At 49.2% G+C, this 18370-nt stretch overlaps 1 protein-coding gene across 1 annotated transcript in view; it reads right to left on the bottom strand.

Moving 5' to 3' along the window:
- Window positions 1-18370, bottom strand: part of LOC141257321 (uncharacterized) — a 112418-nt gene that overhangs the window by 23297 nt on the left and 70751 nt on the right. The window contains exon 10 of the mRNA XM_073671760.1: window positions 7538-7544. Within this exon, the coding sequence (XP_073527861.1) occupies window positions 7538-7544 (7 nt within the window). The remainder of the gene's footprint in view (window positions 1-7537; window positions 7545-18370) is intronic.

Genomic DNA, 18370 nt, shown 5'->3' with positions numbered 1-18370 from the left:
TCACAGACTGACCAGGCCCCTTATGCTAGCCAGTACTCCCGGGAGGGTCTGCCTTATAATCATCAGTAAAGACCCTGAACTGTACTGCAAAGACTCTGAGTCGTTCCTGCTTCACCCGTGCACCATCACTCCCATCATCCACACTCACTGCCCTGAGGCTATACTCCTCCCGTGGGGAGTTGTCCCATCCTCTGCTGCGCACACAACACCAGCCTCGCAGCGGCGGTACACCCTGACCGCAATCCACAGGTGGCGTAGTCGGACATTAAATCATAAAAACCCTATAAAAGACTGCCACTGGTTTGACCACCCTGAGCCACGGGACCGGGTCGCCACCACGCGGAGACTACAACCCCCAGCATCCCACAAGAGACCCGGCTCCGGGTAACCCACACGCGTGCACACACGGCCCAGGGGGCGCGTCAACTTTTGGCGTAGTCGGCAGGATTGTGACCAACCCGCCACAAACGGGTATTGCGCGCCTGAAAAAGACTGTACACGTACCTTAAAAAGAAGTTTCCCGCCATCCGGAGCCGTTTCTCGCCATCTTTAGTCATCTCCCGCAATCTTCAGTCGTTTCCCGCCGTCTTCAGACGTTTTCCTGTCATAGGACGCCATCTTCAGGACGCCGAGCGGGAAAAAGAGGGGCGTGGACGTCCAAACCGCGTGAGATCTGAAGCCCCGCCCTACGCACCGATGCTGCGCAAGGTCCTGGAAGGAGAGAGAGCGACGCTGATGTCACCGGGACGCGACGCAAGGTCCTCGCCCGGAGCAGCACCAGCGGAGCCGTGGCCTACGAAGGAAGAGCAACAAAAGGTAGGCCACAGTTAACTAGGGTGGCTGAAGATACCAGGAATGGAGGGAGCTCCCACCGCCAGCGCGGCCACTGCCGCAGTAATGCCATTTACAATGCCTTACATCCCCGGAGCGGCCTGGCTGCCTCAATACTCAGGGGAGTCGCATACCCTAAGCGACTTTAAAGAGAAACTGTACAGCCTATTTAAAGTGTAGCCCTTGACGGAGGGACAAAAAGTGAGCATATTGATAGGCCAGCTAACCGGCGCAGCCCAATGTGAAGTAAAGTCCTGGTCAGTCAGGGACAAGGAGACCGTGAAGGAGATCTTAGCCCGTTTGAAGGACACTTTTGATACCCGCACCTCAGCAGAGATCAAAATGAGATTTTATGGGTGCAAGCAGCGGGCCCAAGACAGTATAAGAGACTATGCTTTGAATTTGCAGGAGGCCCTGGGAGCCATTAAACAGGCAGACCCTGACAGTGTGCGGAATGCAGATGAACTGTTGACTGAGCAATTCATTGAGGGTCTGCTGTCCAACGCCCACCGAACACAGTTACGTGCAGTGGCCTTGCAGAACCCTGGGTTAGACTTTGCAAAGTTCAAAGACAGGGCCATCCGGGTGCTCCGAGAACCGGCACCGGGTAGCGCTGTAACCAACCAGTGCCCTGCTATTACCTATCACCAGGAGGCGGCGCCCTTGTCTGCAGAGCCTGTGGGAGCTGGTGCGCAGGCTTTGGATGAAGACCCGGCTGCAGACCTGTACCATCAGGTCCAAGAACTGACCAAAAGCGTTGCCGCATTAACCAGGACTGTGCAGTAGTTACAGGTATCCTCTCCAGGAAGGATCAAGCTGGCCACCAGTCCGGAAGACGTCCCGTGGCGCCGACAGAGGAGGATCCCATCGTCCAGAGGAAGACCCAGCGACCGCTACAATGAGGACGGACAGCCCATCTGCCGCCGCTGCAACCAGCCAGGACATATGGCAAGGTACTGTAATTTAAACGAGTCCAACCTGGGGCAAAGGGCCAACCCCCAGGCGTAAGATCATCAGGCCCATCAAACTGGCTTGACAAGTATGTGGGGGGACGACCGGTCTTGCCTGTGGTACTGGATGGCATTCCCATGAGTGCACTGTTGGACACCGGGTCGCAGGTAACCACCACCCCCTATGTACTTTTCAAGCAATACTGGGATGACACGGATATTACCCGTTACCCAGATAATGACTTGAGCATCATCGCCAGTAATGGTCAGCCCGTGCCACAGATCGGGTTCAAGGAGGTGACCATCAAAATTGGTAAAGTTGAACTGCCGGCGCAGGGACTGATTATTGTGGACATTGACCGTCGTGAAAGTCACCCTAAAATAACCTTGGGTACTAACGTTATTGAGAATTGCCTTTCAGAAGTAATTGCCATTTTACAGCAGGTTGCGTTGAACGCCAGCTCCGGCCAGCAGCGTGTCCTACAAAAGGAGATCCGGGCACTGATGAAATGGCAACAGGTAGAACTGTCGGGTGGTGAGATTGGTAGCGTTAGGATTAGTGTTGAGCCACCCCCGTAGTGTTCGAGTTCGGTTCGGTTCGTCGAACACCCGCGTGTTCGCCGAACTGTTCGTCGAACTGTTCGTCGAACACCTTCGAACACCGTTAAAACCAATGGCAGGCAAACAAAAACACATAGAAACACATAGAAAACACCTTCAAAGGTGTCCAAAAGCTGACAAACTGCTCAGAAGACACAACTAACACATGGAAAAGTGACAAGTACATATAGTCATGCGAAAAGAAAAGAGGTGGAGGAGTAAAAGGAGGGGGAGACACAGATATAGGCATGTCATGCCCTTCTAAAATCCAAAAAGTGAGAAGCCGACACGTTCAGTCCGCTCCTGCCCGTGCCACCTCCGCGTCGCCGGGTTTGTGCCAGAGCCGCGGTGAACCCTGACGGCCAGCCCCCCCTCTCCCAATACTGGTGCCTGTCCGCTGGTGGGTCGAGCGAGCCCCCCTGTGGTGGAGGCAGCTCTAAGCTTTTTAATTTAAATTGTCCCTCTAATTTGAATGAATACACTTTAAATCCATTTACAAGGATCTATTGGAGGGCAAGTCTCATGCCAGCAGCCGCGTAATTCCAGCTCCAGTAGCGTCCACTAAAGCTGCTGCAGTTAAAAAGCTTTTATAAGGATCGAGCTCGGCTGTCCACAGCAAGGCATCCTACTGCCAGTCCCAGCCCCTATGCCTTGGGGTGCCTCCTGATGCTCTTCACTGAGTATCCCGTGGTCCCGAAGCATTTCCTTTGAAAAAATTAAGTGTCCAAACTACAGGTGGTGTAGCTTGCTTAACAGCCGGGATAATCCGCTGACTAGCAGACACTGCTACTAGGCACAAAGTATTTCCTGGGCTAGATGCAGTTAAAAATTTGTAATTAGATACTCTCGTTGGATGCTGAGAAAGCATTCCATAGAGTCTCCTGGCACGCCATATATGATTCTCTTAAAAAGCTTGGGGTAGGGGTCTAGGGGACCCTTTTATAGCCAAAATCACGGCCCTGTATCGCAATACGTCACCTAGGCTGAAGATAAATGGAACTGTAGCACCCTGAGGGCTCGGTTGCTACAGAGGTATTGCACCTCACCCAGAGGTGTGATATCTCACTCTCAGGTAAGGATGTAGTGTGGATCAGGACCCGACACCTGCATGCATTACACCACATTGCCGTGGGGCAGGGCGACCAATATGCCCCTGAGATGGGCACGACAGTCCCTGTCCCTGGCTGGAGTGGGGGGAGGGAACACTGATAAAGGGGAACCCTGTAGTGCAGGAGCAGGGAGGAAGCAGTTCCTGGGTGCATTGAGAAGGGAGTATAAAAGGTGGGCACCATCTTAGTTCAGTGCAGAGAAGTCTGAGCAGAAGTGGCAGGGAGCAGGGGCTCTGCATGAGCTCTGCTCCGGAGGCGGGCCTAGTAACAGAGGCCCAGGCCTGGAAGAGGGAGAAGGAAGGAAGAGGAGCGGAGAAGGCTCCAGGAACGAGGAACGAAGGGATCCCAGGGGTGCGGACGGGCGAGTCGCCACCGCACGCCCGAATCCACCTGCGTGGAGGGGTCAGGCCAAAGGGGGAGACTGGTCCCCGAAACTAGTGGAGGCAGGAAACGACCCTCAGCTAGAAACAGGAGGCTGTGACATTTTATATGGCGCAGCCCCTCGCTACACCCGCTAGGAAGGCACCACATAGGGTCAGGGAAACTGGCGCCAAGTTTACCAAGAGGAGGCCCGAGGCAGCCGGACAGAAGGGTTGGTAAGAAAGGCCAGACAAAGGACACACAAAGGGGGTCCTGTGAAGCGCTCCAAAGCTATCTGGGAGTTGTCTGAGCCCCTCACCTGGTGAGCTCAGTACGACGTGGGCAGCCGTTACCTGCAGACGTGGTCTGGATAATAAGAACTGTGAGTAAAGGCCCTGGACTGCATCACTGACTCCGTGTCGTTACTGCTGCTGCCCTGCACCATCACCCCCATCCTCCGCATACACTGCCCTGAGGCTATACTCCTCCCGTGGGGAGTTATGCTACGCTCTGCTGCACCCACAACACCAGCCTCAGCGGTCTGCCATGGAGTGGCGGTTCACTCTGACCGCAATCCACGGGTGGTGTAGTCGGACATTTAAACATCAAAACCACATAAATAGTTCCGCCACTGGTTTGACCGCCCTGAGCCACGGAACCGGGTCGCCGCCACGAAGACTACAACCACCAGCATCCACCAAAAAGGGTCCGGCTCCGGGTGTCCCAAGGCCCAGGGGGCGCGTCAGAACATTTTCATCACCTTTCACAATCACCAATGGGACAAGGCAGGGATGTCCTCTGTCCCCTCTCTTATACATCCTAGTGACGGAGCACGTGCTCTCATCAATTCGCCATAACCCCAATATTAGGTGGATTGAGGTGGGAGGCACCGAGTACAAGTGCTCTCTATTTGCTGATGATGTCCTAGTATATATCACTCAATCACATATATCCATCCATGCTGTTATGGCTGAAATAGATCACTTTGTTACATGGTCAAATTTTAAAATCAATGCAGCGAAGTCTGAGGCCCTCGATGTCTCCCTCCCCAAATCCATATAGGATTCCATCCAGTCCAACTTTCCCTTTGCCTGGCCCTCACAGGGTATCAAATACTTAGGAATTCCTATTCATAGAGACCTCTCCCATCTATGTTATCTTAATTTTGGGCCCTTTATTGAACAACTCCATACAGACCACGGTTGGCAAGTTAGAACTGTAAGATTCACTACGTGAACCACTGGTGTTTTGTGGAAAAGCACATGTACACTGTGTTCCAAATTATTATGCAAAAAGTGTTTAGGAGTGATAAGGGAAGAATTTGTTTGTTTGTCAGTTAAACTCATTGATGGTGATGTGTGTCAGGGCTCTTTATATCACTGTAAGCAATTGCAGACACCTGTGCTAATTAGTTTGGCAGGTGTGTCCAATGAAAGGCAAGACTACTTAAGAAGGCTGTCTCACATTATTAAGCAGCCTACATTTTCTGCCAAAATGAGAAAGAAAAAGGATGTGTCGGCTGCTGAGAAGCAACAAATTGTGGAGTGTTTAGGTCAAGGCATGACTACAATCAACATTGTGCGATGATCAAGATGAAGTGTCTTGGCAATCAAGAAGTATGTAGCTGATTCACAGTACACACGTGTGCGTGCTGATAAGGGCAAATTGAGGACTCTTTCCTACAGGCAATTACGTCAGGTTGAAAGAGCAGTGGCAAAAAAGCCTTGTCATAACAGCAGACAAGTTTTTGAAGCTGCTTGTGCCTCCAACGTCCCCCGAACAACAAGATGCAGGGTCCTTCAGAGGTTTGCAGCTGTGCATACGCCATCCTGTCGACCTCCTCTATCCACTTCACACAAGCAGAAACGGCTCCAGTGGGCCAAACATTACATGAAGACTGATTTCAAAACTGTTTTGTTCACGGATGAGTGCCGTGCAGCGCTCGATGGTCCAGATGGATGGAGTGGAGGATGGCTGGTTGATGGACACCCCACTCAAACACGGCTACAGCGCCAACAAGGAGGAGGTGGAGTAATGTTTTGGGCTGGAATCATGGGGAGAGAGATTGTCGGCCCCTTTAGGATCCCTGAAGGTGCTAAAGATGAACTCCATAATGTATGTGGATTTTCTCAAACAGCACTTCCTGCCATGGTTCAAGAAGAAGAACCGTGTATTTCACAGCAAGATCATTTTTTTGCATGATAATGCACCATCTCATGCTGCACATAAAACATCTGCATCTCTGGCTGATATGGGCATAAAAGGGGACAAACTTATGGTGTGACCCCCATGCTCCCCTGACCTCTACCCCATTCAGAACCTTTGGAGCATCATTAAAAGGAGTGTCTATGATGGCGGGAGGCAGTTCACATCTAAGCAACAGCTCTGGGAGGGTATTCTGTCCTCATGCAAAACAATTGAAGCAGAAACCATCCAAAACCTGACAAATTCAATGGACGAGAGAGTTCAGAAGCTCCTTTCGAACAAGGGGTCCTATGTGAAAATGTAACATCACCTAGAATAAAGTTTTGAGTTGAAAACTGTTTGATTTCAGTTTCTAACAACCTGCTAATGCTTATAATTTCAAAAATGACCATTTTTTTGGTCTTTATTAAAATGAAAAGGTTGATCGAAAAGTTTGGGGGATCTAAGAGTGTGGCAACCCAGTAGTCATGATTACTTCGAATTCTGACAATATGAGGGTCATGCTGCAGGTAGTGCAGCAAGAAGGCACTTATGTGTCTTGCGCATCTCGGAGCCCCAAAATTATTTTCCGGGCTAGATGCAGCTAAAAATTATTATTAATTTTAAATCTGGTGAAGCTTTAGTATAGATGGCCTAATAGGATCAGTGCTGCACACTGCTACAAAGCCCAAATTATTTTCCAGTCAAGATACAGATAAACATGATTAGTAATTTTAAATCTGGTGGAGCTTATTATAGATGGCCTAATAGAATCAGTGCTGCACACTGCTACAAAGCCCAAATTATTTTCCAGCCAAGATACAGATAAACATGATTAGTAATTTGAAAGCTTAAAACGGTTGGTAGGGTGATTTTAACCAATCATCAAGCTTTTACTCTCCCCAGGATGACACAGGGGTAGAAAAGTCGTTTCGGATCCATGATTTGTTCATCTTTATGAACGTGAGTCTGTCTACATTATCAGTGGAGAGCCGCGTGCGCTTATCTGTCAGCACACCACCAGCAGCGCTGAACACACGTTCAGACAGAACGCTGGCTGCGGGGCATGACAAGATCTCCAAGGCGTAAGTGGCTAGCTCCGGCCATTTATCCAGATTGGAAGCCCAAAAAGAGCAAGGGTCCAGTGACACAGTCATGGCTTCAATGTTTACTTGGAGATACTCCTGTACCATCGTCTCTAGGCGTTGACTATGTGTCAGACTTCTTGTCTCCTGTGGCCTTGCAAAGTATGGGCTAAAAAAGTGGTGAAATGATTCCGCAAAATTGATGTTACCAGCAGATACTGTGGTTCTGTTACGGTTTGAGTGCTGAACACTTGACGGTCCCACGGTTGGCAAGTTGGAACTGTGAGATTCACTACGTGCACCACTGGTGTTTTGTGGAAAAGCACATGTAAGATTCTGCAACAGTCTCTGCTGATACTCCTTCATGCGTGCATCCCTTTCTATGGCAGGAATAATTTCTGCAAATTTACTTTTGTACCGGGGATCTAACAGTGTGGCAACCCAGTAGTCAGGATTATTTCTAATTCTCACAATTCGAGGGTCATGTTGCAGGTAGTGCAGCAAGAAGGCACTCATGTGTGTTGCGCATCCAGGAGCACCAAGTCCCTGTTGTGTTGGTGGCGAGGTAACAATCATGCTTCCTTCCTCTGTCCTCTCCCCCCAACCTCGCACAACAGAAATGTGATCAAGGTCTCCCTCATCTGATGAGTCTTCCATCAGTTCGTCCTCCACTTCTTCCTGGGCTCCTGCACCTTCCTCACTAGTTTCGCTGCTACCATGCGCCCTGGTAAAACCATCTCCCCCACCCTCACATGCCTGCCGCCTTGGTGCTGCCGACCGTCTGGACCTTGCAGATGTTAGCCCTTCCGCATACAACTCCTCCTCCTCTACTTCCTCCACCTCCTCTTGTGCCACCACCTGACTCCGAATTCTGTTTAACATGTGCTCCAGCATGTAAATCACCGGAATAGTCATGCTGATAATGGCATCGTCAGCACTAAACATCTTCGTCGCCATTTCAAAACTGTGCAGAAGGGTGCATAGGTCCCTGATCTGAGACCACTCCTCCAGCGTGATTTGCCCCACCTCTGGATCTCGTTGGCCCAGGCTATACGTCAGAACGTATTGCACCAGGGCTTGTCGGTGCTGCCACAGTCGCTGCAACATGTGCAGAGTTGAATTCCACCGGGTAGGCACATCGCATTTTAGCCGGTGAAGTGGCAGGCCCAACGACTTCTGTAGAGATGTAAGTCGCTGAGCTGCGGGATGCGAACGGCGGAAGTGAGCACACAGCGACCGTGCCCTCTGCAGAAGGCCATCTAGTCTGGGATAGTGGGCTAAAAATTGCTGGACAACCAGGTTCAACACGTGAGCCATACAAGGCACGTGTGTGACATTGCCCCGGCGAAGGGCCGCACCCAGGTTTGCAGCATTGTCGCACACGGCCTTCCCTGGTTTCAGGTCCAGTGGAGACAACCATTCATGAAATTGGTTCTCCAGAGCTGACCACAACTCCTCAGCTGTGTGACTCACATTTCCCAGACATTTCAATGTAAAAACCGCCTGATGACGTTGAGCCCTACTGCCAGCATAGTAAGGAGGTGTGCAGGATCCCTTCTGCGCAGTTAGAAAGCTTGTGGCATGACCAGACAGGCTTTGGGTGCAGGTGGAAGACCGAGAGGAGGTTGAGGAGGCAATAGCAGTGGAGGAACTTTAACATAAAGAGGATTGACGCACAACTCGTGGGGACGGCAAGACTTGGACAGCAGCCCCTTGTCCTGCTGTCACCATAGTTACCCAGTGCCCAGTCAGCGACATGTAACGCCCCTGTCCATGCCTACTCGTCCAAGTGTCTGTGGTGAAATGCACCCTGTCACACACAGTTTCTCAAAGAAGCGGTGATGTTGTGTGCGACATGCTGGTGGAGCGCAGGCACACCTTTCTTTGAGAAGTAGTGCCGACTGGGCATCTGGTACTGGCGCACTGCGACGGACATAAGGTCTCGAAAACCCTCTGTGTCCACCAGGCGGAAAGGCAGCATTTCTGTAGCCAAGAGCTTGCAGATGGTGAAATTCAACCTCTTAGCTTTCTCATGGCTAGGAGGAAATGGTCTTTTACTTGTCCACATCTGAGGGACCGAGGGCTGGCTATTGTGCTTAGACGGGGTTGATAAGGGTGTCCCCGGCAAACTGCCGGTCTGTGAGGAAGATGCAGGCGGACATGTTAGGTTGCCTTGATCCAAAGGTGGTGCTATCGATGTCGGACAGCGCTCAACACCAGCTGGTGTTACCACCTCCAAAGAAAATGATGACCTGCCAATCACGCTGGCTGTTGCGGGTAAAGAGGTGGCAGGTCTGCGCCCCAAAACAGGTGTGACTGCTGTCCCCCCAGTCACAGAGGATGAAGAGGCCGCGGATGCACAATATATGGCAGACGGTGGTTGGCCCGGCCGGCTAGGCCGCATTGTAGCACACTGAGCTTCCCACTGCAACTTATGCTTCATGTCCATGTGCCGGTTCATGCATGAAGTACTCAAACTATGTATTTTTTGGCCTCTACTTAGCTTTTGCTGACAAATGTTACAGATAACATGAGTTGGGTCATCTTTATCGATCTGAAAAAATGCCCAGGCTATGCAAGGCTTAGCACCCATGCGACCTGAAGAGCCACCACGACTTGTGGTGAGAGGCAGAGTTGTGTTTGATGATGCAGTTGTTGACGTGCTTCCAGTACTACGTCTCTGTCCAGGAAGGCGCAACCTGACCTCGTCATCACTAGCATCTTCCTCCACCTCCTCTGCTGACCTCATCTCTTGGCTGACTGTGGGTTAACAGTAAGTGGGATCTCCAACCTCATCATCATCACCCTGTGCGTTATCACACCCGTTGTCCTCAGAGCCAACCTGTTCCTGCCCTGACAAAAAACTAAAGTTGTCGCTCCAATCAGGTATTTGAGTCTTATCATCGTCTTCCTCATTGTCTCCACCAACAGGAGTTACAGTTTGGGAATGAGGGTCTACATTATGGTCAGAATCTTCTGCGTCTGGTCCTGGATCCGACTCATAAAGATTCTGGGCATCAGTGCAGATCATTTCCTCGTCTGGATTCACAGAAGCGCTGGAGTCGACCTCTGATTCCCAGGCTATAGTATGAGTAAACAGCTCTGCAGACTCAACCATCTGTTCTACCTCATACTCAGACGGGCAGCTGGAGATTTGGGAGCTGTGAGGAAGCAAGTGCGATTGGGGTGACACCTTTGAGGACTGGAGTATTTGTGATGTTGAAGTTGATGTGGAGGAGAGCCCACTTAAAGGAGCACTTGATATCCGTTGAAGCACCTGCTGTTTTTGTGCCTCATCTGGAATTTGTAGCGATTGGCGTGGCCGTAAGAAAGGGATCTTATCACATTGTCCGCTAAAAGAAGTAGACATTTTAGTTTGGCTGGAAGATGGTCTTTCTTCTGCAGATGTTACTGTTGCTTTAACACCTACACCACGGACACAACCTTTTTTCCCCTTCCCAACACGCCTATTCCCCTTTCCACCAGCAGCAGGCCTTTTTCCACTCATTTTGGTGGTTAACTAATTCACAACTCTGGAGTTGTTTGCACAAAAAAATAATGGATGGGAACCGAGCAGAGCTGAGTGGCCAAACTGTGGTATTAGGCCAAAACTATTGGCTGGGTTAGATGCAGAAAAAAATTATATTCAATTTGCAACCTGATGGAGGTCAGTATAGATGGACTAATAGAACAATTCCCACACACAGCTAAAAGCCCAAATATTTTTTCAGAGGTAGATGCAGAAAATTTTTTTATTCAGTTTGCAACCTGATGGAGGTCTGTATAGATGGATTAATAGAACAAGTCCCACACACTGCTACAAGCCCAATATTTTTTCAGAGGTAGATGCAGAAAAAAAATATATTCAGTTTGCAACCTGATGGAGGTCAGTATAGATGGACTAATAGAGAAAGTCCCACACACTGCTAGAAGGCCAAATATTTTTTCAGAGCTAGATGCAGACAAAAAATTATTTTGAATTTGCAACCTGATGGAGGTCAGTATAGGTGGACTAATAGAACAAGTCCCACACACTGCTAGAAGGCCAAATATTTTTTCAGAGCTAGATGCAGAAAAAAATTATATTCAGTTTGCAACCTGATGGAGGTCTGTATAAATGGATTAATAGAACAAGTCCCACACACAGCTAGAAGCCCAAATATTTTTTCAGAGCTAGATGCAGAAAAAAATTATATTCAGTTTGCAACCTGATGGAGGTCAGTATAGATGGACTAATAGAGAAAGTCCCACACACTGCTAGAAGGCCACATATTTTTTCAGAGGTAGATTCAGAAAAAAATATATTCAGTTTGCAACCTGATGGAGGTCTGTATAGATGGATTAATAGAACAAGTCCCACACACAGCTAGAAGCCCAATATTTTTTCAGAGGTAGATGCAGAAAAATATATATTCAGTTTGCAACCTGATGGAGGTCAGTATAGATGGACTAATACAACAAGTCCCACACACAGCTAGAAGCCCAATATTTTTTCAGAGGTAGATGCAGAAAAAAATATATTCAGTTTGCAACCTGATGGAGGTCTGTATAGATGGATTAATAGAACAAGTCCCACACACAGCTAGAAGCCCAATATTTTTTCAGAGGTAGATGCAGAAAAAAATATATTCAGTTTGCAACCTGATGGAGGTCAGTATAGATGGACTAATACAACAAGTCCCACACACAGCTAGAAGCCCAATATTTTTTCAGAGGTAGATGCAGAAAAAAATATATTCAGTTTGCAACCTGATGGAGGTCTGTATAGATGGATTAATAGAACAAGTCCCACACACAGCTAGAAGCCCAATATTTTTTCAGAGGTAGATGCAGAAAAAAATATATTCAGTTTGCAACCTGATGGAGGTCAGTATAGATGGAGTAATAGAACAAATCCCACACACAGCTAGAAGCCCAAATATTTTTTCAGAGGTAGATGCAGATAAAAATTATTTTTAATTTGCAACCTGATGGAGGTCAGTATAGATGGACTAATAGAGAAAGTCCCACACACTGCTAGAAGGCCAAATATTTTTTCAGAGCTAGATGCAGATAAAAATTATATTCAATTTGCAACCTGATGGAGGTCAGTATAGATGGACTAATAGAACAAGTCCCACACACAGCTAGAAGCCCAAATATTTTTTCAGAGGTACTGTAGATGCAGATAAAAATTATTTTTAATTTGCAACCTGATGGAGGTCAGTATAGATGGACTAATAGAGAAAGTCCCACACACTGCTAGAAGGCCAAATATTTTTTCAGAGCTAGATGCAGAAAAAAATTATATTCAGTTTGCAACCTGATGGAGGTCTGTATAGATGGATTAATAGAACAAGTCCCACACACAGCTAGAAGCCCAATATTTTTTCAGAGGTAGATGCAGAAAAAAATATATTCAGTTTGCAACCTGATGGAGGTCAGTATAGATGGACTAATACAACAAGTCCCACACACAGCTAGAAGCCCAATATTTTTTCAGAGGTAGATGCAGAAAAAAATATATTCAGTTTGCAACCTGATGGAGGTCAGTATAGATGGATTAATAGAACAAGTCCCACACACAGCTAGAAGCCCAATATTTTTTCAGAGGTAGATGCAGAAAAAAATATATTCAGTTTGCAACCTGATGGAGGTCAGTATAGATGGACTAATAGAACAAGTCCCACACACAGCTAGAAGCCCAATATTTTTTCAGAGGTAGATGCAGAAAAAATTATATTCAATTTGCAACCTGATGGAGGTCAGTATAGATGGACTAATAGAATGATGCTATGCCCAAAAGATTTTACTTCACTAGGTGCAGTAAAAAAATTGGTATTCTATACACAGGTGGTATATCTTGCAACACAGATAGGCTACTCCACTGACTAACACACTCTGCAATAGGCCAAAAAGGATTAGCTTTGCTAGATTCAGCCAAATGCTGTGAAAAAAACTTGCACAGCACTGGCACAGACCTGCCTGGCAAAAACTGATAGGAACTGATGTAACCTAGTCCTGAAAAGGACTGCAATTACAATTAGTCTTTACTCCCACAATCTATCTATTTAAGAGCACAGACCTGCCTGATAAAAGTCATAGGAAATGCTGTAACCTAGTCCTTAAAAGGACTGCAATCACAACTATTCCCTACTCCCAAGCTATCTGTAGATTTGTGCGAAAATTGGCTTGAAATTAACAAGGTATAGCACACACAGCAACAGCGGTGCCGTCTAACACGCAGCTGCAGCAGTGAGAAAATGGTGGCCACGGGGAAAATGGCTTGGTCTTATAGGGCAAGGACATGTGACATACACTGCCAATGACACATGCCCTTGCTTGTGTGAAAAAAAGCACTTCGCTCCGTGTGTGCGCTGCTGATAGGCTGACAGATTGCACCTCCCCACTGTAAATGCGGGAAAGAGAAAAAAAAATGGAGATCTTCATTGTTCCTGCAGAGATCCATCCCCTGCCCCTCCCCCCACCCCGCTGTACACTCAAACTGCGTATTAACATTAATTTTCATCATTACTGAGAAAAAATCCAGTTATGATTTTGGTGCACGAACAGTTATCGAACATAACCTCGAACAGCCGAATTTTTCTCAAATTGTTCGTGTTCGCCGACCGGCTCGAACACCGCCCAAAACAGCTCGAATTTGAGATTGGCGAACAGTTCGAGTAGAACAACGCTCATCTCTAGTTAGGATGAGTGACACGTTCCCTATCGCCATGCCCCCAAAGAGTGAGATGATGATCTGGTGTCGGGCAGCTATTGGTCTGAGGGGTAGAGACTACCAAGCTATGGTAGAACCCGTTTACTCAGACAGTAGGCCCACCATTTTGACGGCACGGGGGGTGGTTGATGTCCGCCATGGGAGGGTACCTGTCCGCATCCTAAACATTGGGGAAAGAGAAGTATACTTGCCCCGGTATGCCACGCTTGCCAAATTGTTCACCATTAACCAGAACTCTGTAAAGGCCGTGGAACCCTTGCCCCCATCTCCCCCAGAGGAAAGCAACGGCTCCAAGAAACAAATGGAGGACTGGTGCCAGAAGCTGCACGTGGGCACTGGCTCCACTCCCCCACTCCAGAAACAGGGGGTCTACCGGGTGGTTCAGGAGTACGAAAGGGTCTTTAGCAAACACCCGCTAGACTTTGGGCAAGTAAAGCGGGTAGAGCATCAAATCCCCACAGGAGACCATCCACCCATAAAAGAGAGATACCGGCCTGTACCCCCTGCACACTATCAGAACGCCAAGGGAATGTTGCGAGAAATGAAGGAGGCTGGGGTAATCAGGGATAGCTGTAGCCCCTGGGCAGCTTCACTAGTTCTTGTGAAAAAGAAAGATGGCACTATGAGGATGTGTGTAGATTACAGAAAGATCAACCGTATCACACACAAAGATGCTTACCCATTACCTAGGATAGAAGAATCTTTAGCTGCATTAAAATCTGCTAACTTCTTCTCCACTTTGGATCTTACTAGCGGGTACTGGCAGGTTCCTATAGCAGAGGCAGACAAGGAGAAGACCGCGTTTACCACCCCGATGGGTCTCAGTGAATTCAACTGTATGCCGTTCGGACTCTGCAACGCACCAGGGACATTCCAGAGGCTGATGGAGTGCTGTTGTGGCACCCCAGGGGTCTGGTTGCCACAGTAATAGAAATATTACGTCTGAGAGCAAGTGGGAGGTTTCTCTGGTCACGAGCCCTAAGCAGTCTTTACAGGTCTCTCCTCCAGGGAAGATCCAGCTGGCATCCGGACCGGAGGACATCCCGTGGCGCCGACAGAGGAGGATCCCAATGTCCAGAGGAAGACCCAGCGACAGATACAATGAGGATGGACAACCCATCTGCCGCCGCTGCCATCAACCCGGACTTATGGCAAGGTACTGTCATTTAAACGGGCACAACCTGGGGTAGAGGGCCAACCCCCAGACGTAAGATCATCAGGCCCATCGAACTGGCGTGATAAATACGTAGGGGGACGTCCGGTCTTGCCTGTGGTACTGGATGGCATTCCTATGAGTGCCCTACTGGACACTGGGTCACAGGTGACTACCATCCCGTACGTGCTCTTTAAGCGGTACTGGAATGACTCGGACATAACCCGCTACCCAGATGACGACCTGAGTATCATCGCCAGCAATGGTCAGCCCGTGCCGCAGGTGGGGTTCAAAGAGGTGACCATTAAGGTCGGTAAGGTCGAACTGGCGGCACAAGGACTGATCATTGTGGACATTGACCGTCATGAGAGTCACCCTAAAATAACCTTAGAGACTAACGTGATTGAAAATTGTCTTGCAGAGGTGATTCTCATTTTACAGCAGGTTGCCAAGAACGCCAGTTCCAGCCAGCAGCGTGTGCTCCAAAAAGAGATCCGGGCACTGATGAAGCGGCAACAAGTGTAACTATCTGGTGGTGAGATAGGTAGGGTGAGAATGTGTGACCCTTTCCCTATTGCCATGCCCCCGAAAAGTGAGATGATGATCTGGTGCCGAGCAGCTATTGGTCTAAGAGGTAGAGACTACCAAGCAATGGTAGAACCCGTCTACTCAGACAGTAGGCCCACCATTTTGACAGCACGGGTGGTGGTCGATGTACACCATGGGAGGGTGCCCGTCCGCATCATAAATATCGGGGAGAGAGAAGTATACCTGCCCCGGTATGCCACGCTAGCCAAATTGTTCACCATAAACCAAAATTCTGTAAAGGCCGTAGAACCCTTGCCTTCATCTCAACCAGAGGAAGGTAACGGCTCTAAGAAACAAATGGAGGACTGGTGTCAGCAACTGCATTTGGGTACTGACTTCACTCCCTCACACCAAAAACAGGGAGTCTACCGGGTGGTTCAAGAGTATGAAAGAGTCTTTAGTAAACACCCGCTAGACTTCGGGCGAGTAAAGGGGGTAGAACATCACATCCCAACAGGAGACCATCCACCCATAAAGGAAAGATACCGACCTGTACCCCCTACACACTATCAGCATGCAAAGGGGATGTTGCGGGACATGAAGGAGGCTGGGGTAATCAGGGACAGCTGTAGCCCCTGGGCAGCTCCACTAGTTCTAGTGAAAAAGAAGGACAACACAATGAGAATGTGTGTAGACTACAGAAAGGTCAACCATATCACACACAAAGATGCGTACCCGTTACCTAGAATAGAAGAATCTTTAGCTGCATTAAAATCTGCTAACTTCTTCTCCACTTTGGATCTTACTAGCGGGTACTGGCAGGTTCCTGTAGCAGAGGCGGACAAGGAGAAGACTGCGTTCACCACCCCGATGGGTCTCAGCGAATTCAATTGTATGCCGTTCGGGCTCTGCAACGCACCAGGAACCTTCCAGCAGTTGATGGAATGATGTCTGGGACACCGGAACTTTGAGACGGTCCTGTTATACCTGGACGATATCATCGTTTATTCCAAAACCTACGAGGACCACCTGAAACACCTGGCAGAAGTGTTTGATGCCCTGGCAAGCTACGGCCTAAAGGTGAAACCCTCCAAGTGTCACGTCCTGAAACCAAAGGTGCAGTACCTGGGACACGTGGTGAGTGCTGACGGAGTGTCTCCCGACCCCGATAAGATCACCGTGATTAAGGACTGGTCAAGACCCTCCAGCATAAAGGAAGTGCGGCAGTTCCTCGGGTTGGTAGGCTACTACCGAAGATTCATTCCCGGTTTCACCAAAATGGCAGCCCCTATGCAGGACCTCCTGATAGGTCAATCCAGGAAGGCCAAAAACCAGATGCCGCCCTTCAGGTGGGAAAAGCTGGAAGAGGAGTCCTTCTGCCAGCTGAAGATGGCCCTCACGGGGATGAAATCCTGGCGTACCCTGACTACAGCCAGCCCTTTATCCTCCACACGGACGCAAGAAACATCGGACTAGGAGCCGTACTGTCCCAGATCCAGCAAGGGAAAGAATGGGTAATCGCTTACGCCAGCCGAAAACTACGGCCCACAGAGAGAAACCCTGAGAATTATAGCTCATTCAAGCTAGAGTTCCTGGCAGTGGTGTGGGCAGTGACCGAACGTTTCAAGCATTACCTTGCCTCTTCCAAGTTCACCGTGTACACGGATAACAACCCGTTGACAAACCTGGACACTGCAAGACTTGGTGCCCTGGAGCAGAGATGGATGGCCCGCCTGTTCAACTACGAATTCACCATCAAATACCGGGCGGGACGCTCAAATGCCAACACGGATGCCCTGTCCAGAATGCCAAACTTACCGGACGTAGGGGAAGATCCAGAAGATCTGGAAGAAGTCGAACTCCCTGCGTTCCACCGTCATGGGATTACCCTGTATTCCCACCGTGTGAAGGACAGGCGCTCTGCTACGTTCAATCCCTTACCCCACTACAGCTGGGCGGAGACACAAGACAGTGATCCCGCAGTCCGTCTGGTGAAGGAAATGCTGACACAGGCTGATGCCCGTCTTGACCCAGACGCTCCGGAGGAGACCAAGCAACTGTGGAAGGAGAAAAGTAAGCTGTTCCTCTACAGGGAGAAGCTGTGCCGGAGAATGGTCAACTCTCGAACACATGAGCTGACCTGGCAGGTAGTGGTCCCAAGACGAGACGCGGCTATGGTCCTGGAGGCATACCACAACGGAGCAGGACACTTCGGATGGAAAAAGCTGGAGTTCTTGTTGCGTGAACGATTCTACTGGATAGGCATGAGAGGAGCCATCGAGAGGTGGTGCAGAGATTGTGGCCCGTGCAACCTAAGAAGAAAGGACCTTGCCAGCCAGAAGACTCCCCTGCAGTCCATCATCACCAGGCAGCCACTGGAACTGGTAGCCCTGGACCATGTGAAACTGGCTCCAAGCAGATCTGGGTACGTCTACGCCCTCACCATCGTAGATCACTACTCCCGGTTCCTGGTGGTGGTCCCTGTCAAGGACTTAACGGCTCAAACAGCAGCTAGAGCCTTCCAGCAGCACTTCTGCCGTCCACACGGGTATCCGGAGCAAGTGTTGACGGACCAAGGACCCGCCTTCGAAGCGGAGGTCTTCCAGGAGTTCTGCAACCTGTATGGCTGCAAGCAGATAAGAACAACGCCCTATCACCCTCAGACCAACGGACTATGTGAGAAAATGAACCAGGTGGTGATAGACTTGCTAAAAATATTGCCCCTGGAAGAACGCAGTCTGTGGCCTGAAAAACTGCCTGATTTGGTGGACTTGTACAATCACATCCCCGTAGGCTCCACCAACTGTACCCCGGCTTACCTAATGAGAGCAAGACCTGGTAAGCTGCCTATT

This window comes from Phyllobates terribilis, unplaced genomic scaffold (genome assembly GCF_046119375.1).
Source record: "Phyllobates terribilis strain yellow unplaced genomic scaffold, ASM4611937v1 Scaffold_3__8_contigs__length_932513732, whole genome shotgun sequence".
Taxonomy (NCBI): Eukaryota; Metazoa; Chordata; class Amphibia; order Anura; family Dendrobatidae; genus Phyllobates; species Phyllobates terribilis.
Note: the sequence above shows the minus strand (reverse complement) of the source record. Positions and strands in the feature narration are given on the sequence as shown.